Source organism: Salmo trutta, chromosome 20, assembly GCF_901001165.1.
Source record: "Salmo trutta chromosome 20, fSalTru1.1, whole genome shotgun sequence".
Classification (NCBI taxonomy): domain Eukaryota; kingdom Metazoa; phylum Chordata; class Actinopteri; order Salmoniformes; family Salmonidae; genus Salmo; species Salmo trutta.
Genome location: NC_042976.1, coordinates 39491187 through 39504714, shown reverse-complemented (window position 1 = coordinate 39504714; position 13528 = coordinate 39491187). Strand labels below are relative to the sequence as shown.

At 42.2% G+C, this 13528-nt stretch overlaps 1 protein-coding gene across 4 annotated transcripts in view; it reads left to right on the top strand.

Moving 5' to 3' along the window:
• Positions 1-18: 18 nt before the first annotated feature.
• LOC115156030 (E3 ubiquitin-protein ligase ubr3-like) overlaps positions 19-13528 on the top strand; it is a 40646-nt gene continuing 27136 nt past the window's right edge. For all 4 annotated transcript variants that reach the window (XM_029703227.1, XM_029703226.1, XM_029703225.1 and 1 more), the window contains exons 1-21: positions 19-875; positions 2828-2967; positions 3127-3279; positions 3472-3621; positions 3791-3828; positions 3923-3989; positions 4122-4252; positions 4590-4818; positions 4942-5121; positions 6342-6475; positions 6591-6677; positions 6768-6833; positions 6919-7008; positions 8759-8887; positions 8980-9032; positions 9194-9327; positions 9459-9544; positions 9958-10099; positions 11297-11393; positions 13085-13229; positions 13390-13494. In XM_029703227.1, coding sequence (XP_029559087.1) covers positions 442-875; positions 2828-2967; positions 3127-3279; positions 3472-3621; positions 3791-3828; positions 3923-3989; positions 4122-4252; positions 4590-4818; positions 4942-5121; positions 6342-6475; positions 6591-6677; positions 6768-6833; positions 6919-7008; positions 8759-8887; positions 8980-9032; positions 9194-9327; positions 9459-9544; positions 9958-10099; positions 11297-11393; positions 13085-13229; positions 13390-13494 — 2790 coding nt within the window. In that variant the 5' untranslated portion in view covers positions 19-441. The remainder of the gene's footprint in view (positions 876-2827; positions 2968-3126; positions 3280-3471; positions 3622-3790; positions 3829-3922; positions 3990-4121; positions 4253-4589; positions 4819-4941; positions 5122-6341; positions 6476-6590; positions 6678-6767; positions 6834-6918; positions 7009-8758; positions 8888-8979; positions 9033-9193; positions 9328-9458; positions 9545-9957; positions 10100-11296; positions 11394-13084; positions 13230-13389; positions 13495-13528) is intronic.

Sequence of the window (13528 nt, the reverse complement as noted above, 5' to 3'; positions counted from 1 at the left end):
CGCTAAGAAAAGTAGTACAGCTCTATGATCATGGTGTTTTTGCAATACAAAACATGCATAACATTTTCTGATTCCACTAGTTACTGCCACCACTGGCATTATCATTCCATAGTTAGGGATTAGCTAGTTTACTCTAATCGTGGGTTGTGATGGTTTGTCTATATAACTTTTGGTGTACAAAATTGCATGGTCACGGTTGATCAGCTGCCTACCGGACAGCAGTAGCCGAAACGACTACACAGCTTGATCACCTGCCAAACTGGATGTGGATTTGCAATGAAGCTAGGTCAGTGTGTTTGAACCAATGATTTATATACGTCATTGGTTTAACACAATAGACGCGGAACACAAACAGTGAACACAATATCGGATGTATCGCGAGAAATCACGAGAACGTAGCAACAGGACAACAAAAATACATTTGTGTACAAGCCAGAGTGCATGATGGCGGCTTTGCTGCTACGCCGGGACAAGAAATCTACTGCTGCTCATTTAAAATCAGACCTTAATCGGACTGACAACAGCTCTGGTGTCCGACAACTTCAAGAGCTGCTTGATTCTGTTCTTAATCCAGAAAAGCCAGCGGCAGACACCGAGGCTCTTGACTGGTGTAAATGTCTAATAGCAGGAGGAGAAGGTTTCGAGGAGTTCTGCAAAACGGTCCGGTCCTATGACAATGCTACTCTATGCGGCTTGGTTTGGACAGCCAATTTTGTGGCATACCGCTGTCGGACTTGTGGCATTTCTCCTTGCATGTCACTCTGCGCAGAGTGTTTTAACAACGGCGATCACACAGGCCATGATTTCAATATGTTCAGGAGCCAGGCTGGTGGGGCCTGTGACTGTGGAGATAGTAATGTCATGCGAGAAACTGGGTAAGTCCTTAGCTTAAGAGCGCTAGCTGGCTAATAGCTAACGTTAGCTAGCTAACGTCAACTGGCTAGCTAGGTTAGTGACATTTTCTAATAAATTGATAATACTTAATACTTGGCATTTTTTGACAGTACCTGACATCAAACAATTTAAAAAAATGTATGGGGCATGTCTAGCGTTAGCTAGACTGTCATGATAATGCCTAGTTTGTTTACTAACAGCTAGTTCGTCATGATAATGCCTAGTTTGCTGGCTAACAGCTAGTTCGCAAAGTTTTACCTAGTTGGGAGTATGCTGCCTTACTGAGTCTCGTTTTAAATAGCAATAAACCATCCAACTGTACCGTTTTGACAGGTCCCCTTAATTTTACTGACATGTATGTTGTCACTGAACATGCTATTGATTGAAAAACCATTACTCTTTAGATTTAGGTATACAAAACCTAAACAAGTTATTTATTTTATGGGGGCACTAGTTAGCCTGCGTTTAGACAGACATCCCAATTCGGATTTTTTTTTTCTCACGAATTGGAGCTCTGAAAAAGCTCTGATGTGATTTAAAATACAAATGATTTGGAAAAAATAAATAAATTGGGCGTTAGCTTGCTAACAAAACACCAGAGGCTGGTTCACGTCCCTGTCATAGGACCCAACCCCAGCAATCTAGTCAAGTACACACAGCTTTGAACAATGGCTATAAACACAGCAGAGGTGTATTTATTACCTCTCGCAACAGAAACAGTTTACCTTTAAGAATCAAATTGAACAAAACTTAATACTTGCATTTTATAGGTTTGCATTTTATATTCTTAATGCAAATACTGTGCTATTGAAATGAACTAATCCTACAAGGTTTCTAGGATAATTAAAAATTTTCCCTGCAGAATAAGTCGATCACTTCTTGTAACATATCAGCTCATGTTTAGATTTAAAGGGTGACTGCGATTCCTGATTTGGCCTCTTTTTTTAAAAATTATTTTTAGATTTGGTTAATTAAGAAATGTTAGAGGCCATGATTCAATTCAAACGTGAGTTGGTTTTGGTGTGGTTTGATGTGGGTGTGTGTTTGCAGGTGGGAAGAGTTAACCAAATTATTCTGCCAATTAGCTTCAGTCTGGTGTGCGCCCATTGCAAAGTTGATTTGACTTTCGATAGCCTATCTCTGGGGCTAGTTAGGGACCACCTATAAACAAGACAATATTTTCATTTTGTGCACCTTTTAATTTTCTCATTAAATATTTAAATATTTGTATATGAATGACTTTAACTCAAACCAACTATACATTAAGTCATAGACATTTGGATTATTGGAATTTTATAATTGTCCTATATATACATGGTGTATTTTCCAGACGGTCTGTAACTAGCCCCATAGGGATTACCAAAGTCAACCCACATTTACCACGGGCATTACGATTGGGTCTTGCAGCTGCACTCCGAATTGATGATTACTTGTGGGCAGGATTGAAACGAACCGAACCTTCATTTGTGTTCTGACGCAGTCACGACCACCAGTCCCACAAAACTCAGTTTTGGACAACAATGACTTTATGACACCATTTACACTTTAGTCAATTTTGACAGAATAAATGTTTCTGACTCATATCGATGCCACACAGGTTCTTTTCTAAATTCAAATTTGTTTTTTTTACGGGCAGTTGCTTTGACATATCTTCTTTGCAGCTTACTCCCCACCATTCCTTTTAAGTTATTAGTTTACTCTTCTGTAGTTATTTTGTCTGATGGATGACATTGCATGACATTTTATTCAAGGCAGTCAGATATACTACTAGCCTAACTTAAAATACACATCTTGCACTATCAAAGGAAGACAAAATACACTGCTAGTGTCCATTAGATAGGTTGTCCAGTAATTGTTCCCAAATACTACCACAATTTACTTTAGGTACTTCTCTTGGTTATGAAATGAACATATATGGATGTTGTTCTGTCAGGTTTTGCAGACGGCATCGGTTAAGAACCGGGGAGAATGTTCCTTCAGTCCCCCGAGACTTAATACTGATGTCAGAGATGGTCCTACCTCGCTTCATCATCTGTATCATCCAGTACCTAAGGGATGGATACACTGAACCAGGTGGGAGAAACAGCATCACACTATGTCTACAGGATACCCTAAAATCACCTGATTTGCAATTAAGCAGCCCTCGGAGAACAAAACATTGTGCTGAAAGTTATTTTACAACGATCTGACACATTTTAATTTCGCAACATTTATCATACCTTGCTCTCACAGACACATCAACTGAGAGGGACCTACAGAAGGTCTTACAGCAGCTGGAGCCCCAGATCTCCTTCCTAGAAGAACTGACGAAGATGGGCGGAGCAATGAGAACTGTGCTGACAAAGATCCTAACCAATCAGCAAACATTCAAGGACCTGAGCATGGGTAAATATGTCTGTTTCCACTTACTCATAGTGCCATTGAGTGATGTGTTATTCTGACCGGAGGGGAGAGAAACTATCAAAAGGTGACATGATACTAATCAATATTGCCAAACTATAATAATTCAATGCTCCACACATGCTAATGAATGTCTGTTAGTGTAATACATATCTCATATGTAAATATGCCCTATAGGTCAAGAAGAGAATGTATTTGCAAAAAAGAACTACGAGAACTACCTGTCAGCACTGAAGAACTCAGGCCTGGTGTCTGTGGAGCAGAAGGCCCAGACTGGGGCTGCGGAGCCCACACGAGGGTCTGAGACAGGGGCTCTGGGCTTACTGGGTAAGACCTCATCCCCTCTTTAGGAGTTGGAACTCAAAATAAGAGTCCCTGATAGCATGCCATTTGTTGTAGTATGGAAACATAATGGAAGTAGTGTTTCTCAATGACTCATTAATCAAGGAAATAATGAAGTAATGGCTGCCATCTGTCTCTGCTCTGTTTTCCTTAGGAGCTGCAGCACCATCCAGCTCTGAGTCCAATAAAGAGGTATGTGAATACTGTATCAGAATAGTTAGTCTTTCTTCTCAGTATTGAAATATAGATAGAGTAGTTATAATACTTTCCATTGTTTTTCTTAAAGGAGGATCAAGATGGGGGGCAATCTATTGGACAGAGAAAGAGGGTGAAACTTAGTAGCACAACCAAAGGTAATTTACATAACATGCATTACATTCTATGTAATGATGAATGATATACAGATTTTTTAAATATTTTTTTTATATGTGAAACTCAACATTGGCAGGAGTCACCAGTTTGAATAATGTATATTCTGTCCATAGATCCATCCATTATGGACTCTCTGAAACACAAATGTTTTCTGGAGGAGTTGCTGTTTTGGACAATAAAGTACGAGTTTCCTCAGAAGATGGTTACTTTTCTACTGAACATGCTGCCAGATCAAGACTACAAGGTATGTATTTCAGGTTGTAGATAAGTGTAGTGGCTCTGCTGCATTCTTTTTTTCCCTTTTTTTTTGTTGAGAAGCTGTTTTTTTTATTTGACCTTTTATTTAATTAGGCAAGTCAGTTAAGAACAAATTCTTATTTTCAATGACGGCCTAGGAACAGTGGGTTCTGCCTTGGGCAGAACGACAGATTTGTACCTTGTCAGCTCGGGGATTCGAACTTGCAACCTTTCGGTTACTAGTCCAACGCTCTAACCACTAGGCCACCCTGCCGCCCCTTATGACAGCAGAATGTAATCAATTATTACCCGTTTGATTGTTGTGCTTTTTTGTTGTTTTGTAGATCACCTTCACGAAAACATTTGTTCAACATTATGCTTTCATCATGAAAACTCTGATGAAAAGCCAGGAGTCGGATACCATGTCCAACCGCATCGTGCATATCAGTGTACAGCTGTTCAGCAATGAGGACTTAGCACGTCACGTGACGGAGGAGTGTCAGCTACTGGACATCATGGTCACTGTCCTCCTCTACATGATGGAGAGTTGCCTTATCAAAAGTGAACTTCAAGGTGAGCTGTGTTTGAATGACCGTACTGATGATTGTTTCACTGACTTTGTGAATCTAAACTGCTTCCCACAATACCAAGCCTCATTGTGTTCAGTCACTCGTTTTTTTCTCTCGTTATTTTCAGATGAAGAGAACAGCCGCCACGTTGTGGTCAACTGCAGCGAGGCTCTGCTGAAGAACAACACATACTGGCCTTTAGTTAGCGACTTTATTAATATTCTCTCACACCAAAGTGTAGCGAAGAAATTCCTGGAGGACCACTCACTGCTCATGCTGTGGATGAGCTTTGTGTCCTTCTTTCAAGGTAATTTCCTGTGGATTTAAGAATCTGAATAGCAGTGGTAGCTGGGACTGTTTGTGTCAGTATTGGCCTCAAGGATGACTAATCGTTATTCCCTGGTAGCGTAGCTGGTGTGATTTTAGTCTGATCTTTATCTATTGGAGTCGTGCTATCATCTGTCTCTGTTAGAGGCCAGTGCAGTCAAAAATGTGATTTTTCTGTGTTTTTATATATTTCTACACTGAGGTTGGAATAATACCGTGAAAACGATGATAATACCCTTTTAGTGTAAGAGCTGTTTGAAAAGACCGCCTGAAATTTCAGCCTGTTTTGGTGGGATGGAGTTTTGGCCTGCCTGGTTACATCACCAGGCGGTAAATTGGTTAATAGACCAATAACAGAGTTACAAACCTCTGCCAATAATGGCTAGTTTTCCATTTTTCCCTACCCACTCAGACCACTCCTAGGAAAATTCTTGCTTAGGGAAACTGCTCTCTGCTAAGATGCTCTCTTTTTTTTTTGGTAAGGTAACCAGAAATTATTTTGATATTGAGAGAAAAACGTCTGTGTTGGCCCGTTAGTATCTGCTTAGTCATATGAGGCAATATTAGTCCTCTGTAATTCCCTTCCATTGGTGGTAGTCACTGCTTATTTAGCTGGTCACTGTTTTCTGTAGCGGAGCAAGATGTCCAGCAAAACAGATGTTATGGCACATTGAAGGCAACTTTTATTTTACTCTTCTAGGAATGTGACCTGACCAAGACAATCACGGAGCATGTTATTCCTTGGGCTCGTTCAACATTGTAGCAGACGGTGCAGGCAACTGCCGACTGACTGCGTCATAAATAACTACTCATTATTATTTCTAGATCAGTCAGTCACCATTTACCCACAATGCCTCATGGATTTGATGCTATCAAACACGGCCCTTGTCTCTATTAGAATTGTCTGTGCAGCACTCCTGCTACGTGTCCACCATAACCCTAAAAATAACCCCTAGCCGCAGATACTGTGGGCTGGAGTATCCACTTACTTAGGCAAGATGCAGAGAGCATAGTGCCACTATGTTATATTATGCTATGAGTGTAGGCTGCCCTTATGGGATTCCCCCCATTCTTAGACTTATCTAGATGTCAACAAATATGTTTTCTGGGTTAACACTGCTTTGTCTTTGTGAATGAGACCACTGTAATGCTATCTGTTACGTAACGACTAACCCTGAAAGCTCTTGCCTGGTCCTGTAGGTATGAACTTGAATAAGCGGGAGTTGAGTGAGCACGTGGAGTTTGAGTCCCAGACGTACTATGCAGCATTTGCGGCCGAGTTGGAGGCCTGCGCACAACCCATGTGGGGTCTCCTCACACACTGCAAAGTCAAAGTGAGTCCAATATCCCTCTTAAATGTAATGCAGATCACGTTACGGCTATTTGACATTCAGGTGTTAGGCACAGAAACCGAAAAGGATTATACCACGAACCATTGTTTATTCGCAGGAGACACAGGAATACACCAAGACGGTGGTGCGCTACTGCTTGGAGACTCTGCAGATCTGGTTTGATGCCATTGGCTTTGTGGATGAGGTAACTCTGCAAATATGCACAACAGTCAGGAAGCATTTTGTAGACCGACGTTTCCTTTAGTGTTTATATCTGGTCTCTGTTTCTCTGCAGCTTGCTCCAAATCAGGTGACGTTTCACCTGCCGCTGCACCGTTACTACGCCATGTTCCTAAGCAAGGTGTGGCAGATCTACAACCCTTTAAGTTCTGTTCCTGGTGCTTTAAGCTCTCTTTGTAGTGAGTTGACTGTCTATTGTCTCACAGGCAGTGAAGTGCCAGGGGATTGACCTGGAGAGTCTCCTCCCAGACCAAGAGATGCTCATGAGGATCATGGTCCATCCACTCCAGATTCAGGTATTGCACCAGTACAGGACCATTACACATCCCATTTCAATGCCTTGATAATGCCTCGCATATCAGAAGAAGTTGTGTGTCAATAAGGTCCCACAATGCCTGAAAAGGAAAGGCTGACTTCCCCCGTATACCCAAACAGTTGTTAGTCTCTTATATACACACACAGTGCATTCGGAAAGTATTCAGACCTGAGAACAGGTTTTTAGAATTTTTTCTTTTAGCAAATGTATAAAAAATGAACATACCTTATTTACATAAGTATTCAGACCCTTTGCTATGACAATTGAAATTAAGCTCAGGTGCATCCTGTTTCCATTGATCATCCTTGATGTTGCTACTACTTGATTGGAGTCCACCTGTGGTAAATTCAATTGATTGGACATGATTTGGAAAGGCACACACGTGTCTATACAAGGTCCCACAGTTGACAGTTCATGTCAGAGCAAAAACCAAGCCATGACGTCGAAGGAATTGTCAGTTGAGTTCTGAGACAGGGCTGTGTCGAGGCACAGATCTTGAAGGGCACCAACAAATGTCTGCAGCATTGAAGGTCCCCAAGAACACAGTGGCCTCCATCATTCTTGGAAAAAGTTTGGAACCACCAAGACCCTTCCTAGAGCTGGCCTCACAGCCAAACTGAGCAATCGGGGAGAAAGGCCTTGGTCAGGGAGGTGACCGAGAACCCGATGGTCATTCTGACAGCGCTCCAGAGTTCCTTTTTGGAGATGGGAGACACTTCCAGAGGGATAACAATCTCTGCAGCACTCCACCAATCAGGCCTTTATAGTAGTGGCCAGACAGAAGCCACTCTTCAATAAAAGGCACATGACAGCCCGCTTGGAGTTTGCCAAAAGGCAACTAAAGGACTCTGACCATAATAACAAGATTCTCTGGTCTGATGAAACCAAGATTGAACTCTTTGACCTGAATGCCAAGCGTCACGTCTGGAGGAAACCTGGCATCATCCCTACGGTGAAACGTGGTGGCAGCATCATGCTCTGGGGATGTTTTTCAGCTGCAGGAACTGGGAGACTAGTCAACATCGAGGCAAAGATGAATGTAGCAAAGCACAGAGAGATCCTTGATGAAAACCTGCTCCAGAGCGCTCAGATCCTCAGACTGGGGTGAAGGTTCACCTTCCAGCAGGACAATGACCCTAAGCGAACAGCCAAGACAACGCAGGAGTGGCTTCGGGACAAGTCTCTGAATGTCCTTGAGCGGCCCAGCCAGAGCCCGGATTTGAACCCAATCAAACATATCTGGAGAGACCTGAAAATAGCTGTGCAGCGACGCTCCCCATCCAACCTGACAGAGCTTGAGAGGATCTGCAGAGAAGAATGGGAGAAAGTCCCCAAATACAGGTGTGCCAAGCTTGTAGCGTCATACCCAAGAAGACTCGAAGGGTGTAATCGCTGCCGAAGGTGCTTCAACAAAGAGTAGAGGGACTTAAGTAAATGTGATTTTTATTAAAAAAAAATCTTTACCTGTTTTTACTGTCATTATGGGGTATTGTGTGTTTAGATGAGGACAAACTATTTAATAAGGTTTAGAATAAGGCTGTAACGTAACAGAATGTGGAAAAAGTCAAGGGATCTGAATACTTTCTGAGTGCACTGTATATGAGTAGGAGTCGTCGACTGACTGTTTAACTGTGTGACTGTACTCTGGAGGTACCTTAATATTTGTTCAGTGTAATGTATACAGTAGGTACATAGCAGTTTATGTTAATGTCCCTTGTGTTTTCCTGTAGGCAAGCCTGTCGGAGATCCACAGTAACATGTGGGTCAGAAATGGTCTGCAGATCAAAGGACAGGCTATGACCTACGTGCAGTCTCACTTCTGCAACTCTATGATCGATCCAGACATCTTTCTGCTCCAGGTATATACTACTTTCTTCAAGGTGATTACAACATTAGGGATTGTTAGGTCCTAAACTCCATTCAATAATTGGGAAGAACAATCTTTCGACAGGTGTGTGCCTCAAGGCTAGATCCAGACTACTTCATCTCTTCGGTGTTCGAGAGGTACGGGTCGACCCTTTTGGAAAAGTCCTTTCGACTTGTCGTTTTTTCACCGAACTTCATTGACCTTGTTTATGATCACCCGTTGAAAAATCCCGTTTTGAGTAACTAGTTGACGAGTAGCCCGGAGGTTTCACTGGCAGTAACATGTATTTCATATCCAGATTCAAAGTGGTGGACCTGTTGACCATGGCCTCTGTGCACCAGAATACTGTACTTGACGGTGAGCAGGAGAGGCCGATGCTGGAGGGAGCCTTGACGTTTCTCGTCATCTTGTCCAGTCTTCGCATCCACTTGGGTAAGTGCAGATGCAACAAGGGAGAAGAAAATTGTACATCAACAACAATTGGTATGTTTGTACACTAGTGTTATTCATAGATTTTTATTTTTATACATTTTGTAATGAATATTTCTCCCTTTCGTTGATAGGGATGGCAGATGATGAGATTCTCAGAGCCGAGATGGTCTCCCAACTGTGCATGAACGACCGCACCCACAGTTCACTGTTGGACCTCGTATCCTCACTGTTTTATCAGCCTCACAATTCACAGTAGAATTAATTGAACATCCTTACCCGTGGTTAGTATGTTCTCACTTTGATTGTCATAATGACTTGTTAGTAGCTGGATATTTGGTCTCCAGATTTTCTGTTGTCAGTAACCTTTTTTCTAAAGAGCTAGTTTTTTCTTTTCTTGGTAGCATGTGTAATTGTATTGTCCTTGTTTTACAAAATGGAAAACTCAGCAAAACACCTTGTTTTCATCAGACCTCCCCTTGTTGGTACATGTGACTTTGATTGTGACTAGTTTAATCAATCAAAAATTGCATCATTTAACACGCATCAATCTTGCCATTTTCACTTTTTGGGATCACCTTTATTATGCTGTACATTTGCCCGGGTACATACTTTCCTGAAGTGAATATTCAGATTCCTGAGAATCCCAACCCCAAGAGTGGGATCGTCCCAGGAAGTTGCAGCTTTGAGGAGATGCTGTCTGTCGTGGCTGACTTCAAAGCCCCCGTGTTTGAACTAGGGGGTTCCATGCAGCAGGGCATGTACACACCTAAAGGTAAGTTGTCTATTGTAGTTCCTGGCTTGGGATGTGTTCACTAGGTAAAGAACGGAACTAAACAGGGAGGGACCTGGATTTGTGCAATAGAAACTCTAGTTTTCACTTGAAAACGTTTTACAACGGTGCAAAAGTTTTTGCTAAGGTGTGTGTGACTAATAAATAGATGCTGTCCAAAAGCTTTGTTGGATCAACACCAAGCATATTGTTTTCATTCAACATAATCACTGGTGCTTTTTCACCAGTCTACCTTGAGAGGGCACTCATGCACCACAATTGACTCTAGTTCTACCCATGCAGAAGCCTAGGGACTTGCACAATTCACAAGTCTCAATCAAGACGAGGTCCCTCTTGAAGACTTAATTATTGTCCTGTACACGTTTGAAATTGTAATGCCCTTCAGGCAGTTACATCAATACTGTTTGTCTCCCCTATTACCTAATATAGGGCATTGCCTCAGCTGCTGAGAGCAGTGCATTTTTAAGTCCATGGCTGTTATTTTTTTATATCAGATCAGGATTTGGCTCATTAGGTGTCCTATCCTAATGTCAGCCTTGTGATTTTGTTTTAAATTGAAATTGGCCCAATTTCCAGTCTAAATGTTTTTTTTTGTGATGGAGACCTCATACAGTCTGTATAATGTTTTGAGGCCATTCTGTGCTGATATGATTGTTCTGGTGGTTTTATTAATCCTTATTTTACCAGGTGTGTTCTCAGTCAACTTATTCTCATTTACAGCAACGACCTGGAGAATAGTTACAGGGGGGATGAAGGAGCCAATTGGAGCTGGGGATGATTAGGTGGACATGATGGTATGAGGGCCAGATTAGGAATTTAGCCAGGACACCGGGGTTAACACCCCTACTCTTACGATAAGCGCCATGGGATCTTTAGTGACCACCGTGTCAGGACACTCGTTTAACGTCCCATACAAAAGACTGATGTTGTGTGGGATGGGGGGTGCATAGAGACATTGGAAAGGTTTGTGGGTAGGTGGTAACAGCCAGAACCGCATTAGGTTTGTGTCATTGGAGGTGTCAGATTGTCATTGCGACTCCACATTTCCTGTCTGCACATTCCACTTGGGGGCAGGCTAACTCCACTTTCTGAGGCCCCACGAGAAAATATATATATTTTTTTTAATGGCAACGTGACTTTTAAGCAGCCGTTCCTCAAGGATTGGTCTTTGTTTTTCAGCGGAGGTGTGGGAGAAGGAGTTTGACCCCATCATGGTTATTCTCAGAACAGTCTATCGTCGTGATGTCCAGTCAGCAATGGACAGATACTCAGCATTGTAAGTTAAGTCACTAAGCTCATCGTCTCCAGCAAGAAATGAATGGTTTATTTTACAACAAAAAAAACGTGTGAAATAATTTTCAGGTTTTGAATGACTATGTAGGAGTACATAGTTATTTTACCAGTACATTCAGTATGTCTTGTTATGTAGTTCTGATTCGTTCAGTTTTACAGTTGGGATGGTCATGTTTGAAACCGAGCGGGTGGGTGTCATGCCCTGCATAATAATAATTCATTTAATTTGTAAAGTGCTTTTCTCAGACCCAAGATGCAATTTTTTTTTAAATAAAAAAATAAATAACAAACAAAGCTGTCATCAGGTCCGGAGGACATGAGAGCAGAATTAGCAGAGGTTCTTGAAAGCTTTTCTGAACAGCATCGTCTTGAGCTCTGCCTTTTTTTAAAGAAGGACCGACACTGCAGCCCTAATAGTGTCTGGAAGTATGTTCCGGAGCCACGCCCTTTCACCCATCATTTTTAGTCTGTTAGAGGGCTGCTGAAGGGAGACGGACCAGGAGGAGTGAAGGGTGCGTGTAGGGCAGGAGAGTAGAATGAGGTCATACAGGTACTTGGGTCCAGAGTTGTGGATAGCTTGGTAGATGTGAACCAGGCTTTTGTAGTCGACACGTGGGGAGCCAGTGGAGGTTGAACAGCACTGGAGTAATGTGGTTGAGGACATGTGCAGCACATTTCTGGACATTGTAGCCTGTTTAGGCACTTGACAGATGCGCCAACAAAAAGGGCGTTACAGTAGTCCAGACAGGATGAAATAAAGTCATGGATGAGTCGCTCACCTGCAGGATGTGATGGCGTAGGTCGTAATGTTCTGTAGATGTAAAAATGTGACTTACTGGCTCGCTGTTCCCACCTGTCCTTGAAGAGGGGTTAGGCCAACGTGGTGAAGAGGGAGGGGTTGGTACCAATATTTTAATTGCGAGCTGTAATACAATTGAGAATCCTTCCTTGTGAGATTTAGGTTGGACGTCACTGAAGATAAATGTGATGGTTGGGGTGGGAGAGAGAGAGACGGTGTTAGGTTCATTTCCTGACGATCTCTTTAAGATGTGAAGTGACTAAATATACTGAAGTGTCCTCTCCTGGCAGCCCTTCTTCATTTGAAATAGCAGTTTAAGGGCAAGGAAAGATTACATGGGTAATGGATAAAACATTTTTCTTGCTCTATGATTTCTGTAAATACCAAATGTAGGCTATATTGAACCAAGGCAATTTTAGAAATCCAAGCTATTCAATCCATGTTGAACAAGAATGATTTAGATTTATTTTTGCTATTTTTAGACCATCACATGTTGAAAAAGACGTTCTAGTACAGCGTGTAGTAACCCTGTCATGGCACCAGGTGATCATATTTCCCCCTTGAAGCATATCGAAGCTGCTATTTCCCCACCTCAAGTCTGTGATAGAAGGCTTATGTTACTCGTTCACATTGTTGGAATATGATGGATTGCCTGTCAACCAGGCCACGTTGTTATATAACCACGATCCTTTCATCGCTAATAGCTTGAGTCTTTTCAGCCAATCGGCTGTTCTTTTGCATAGACTGGAAGGTTCCGTGTGGTAAATTCCTCAGGAGATTATTTAATGTTACATTTTTACCTATGCATTTGTGATGTTGGATTGAGCTCTATTGATTATTGCTTGGAATTGACCCTGATTTGTTGTCGTCTCCAGCTTGAAACAGTCCGGGATGCACACGACAGGGAATCCATGGCCACCTTACAAAGAGCGGACTCCTCTGCACCCATGTTACAAAGGCCTGGACAGGCTTTTACACTGCAAGACACTGCACATTGTCATCTTCACACTGCTTTACAAGGTGACCCTCCCAACACCTCTTCACTCATATTATTAATTGCTTCATTTGTCCCTGAAAGAAACACCTGTGCATAGGAATTTCATTGTCTTTGATAAAAGCTGATGGGGAGATTGCCCTATGGTTGAATTTGGCAGAACTATAATGTAATGTTTTGTTTTAGATCTGGCTGGACCACTCCAACATGTCTGAGCACGTTCTGTGCATGGTGCTCTACCTGATTGAGCTGGGCTTGGACAACCAGGTTGAAGAGGACAAGGAGGATGAGGTTAGACCTTCAGCCACTCAAAGACAACGTTCGT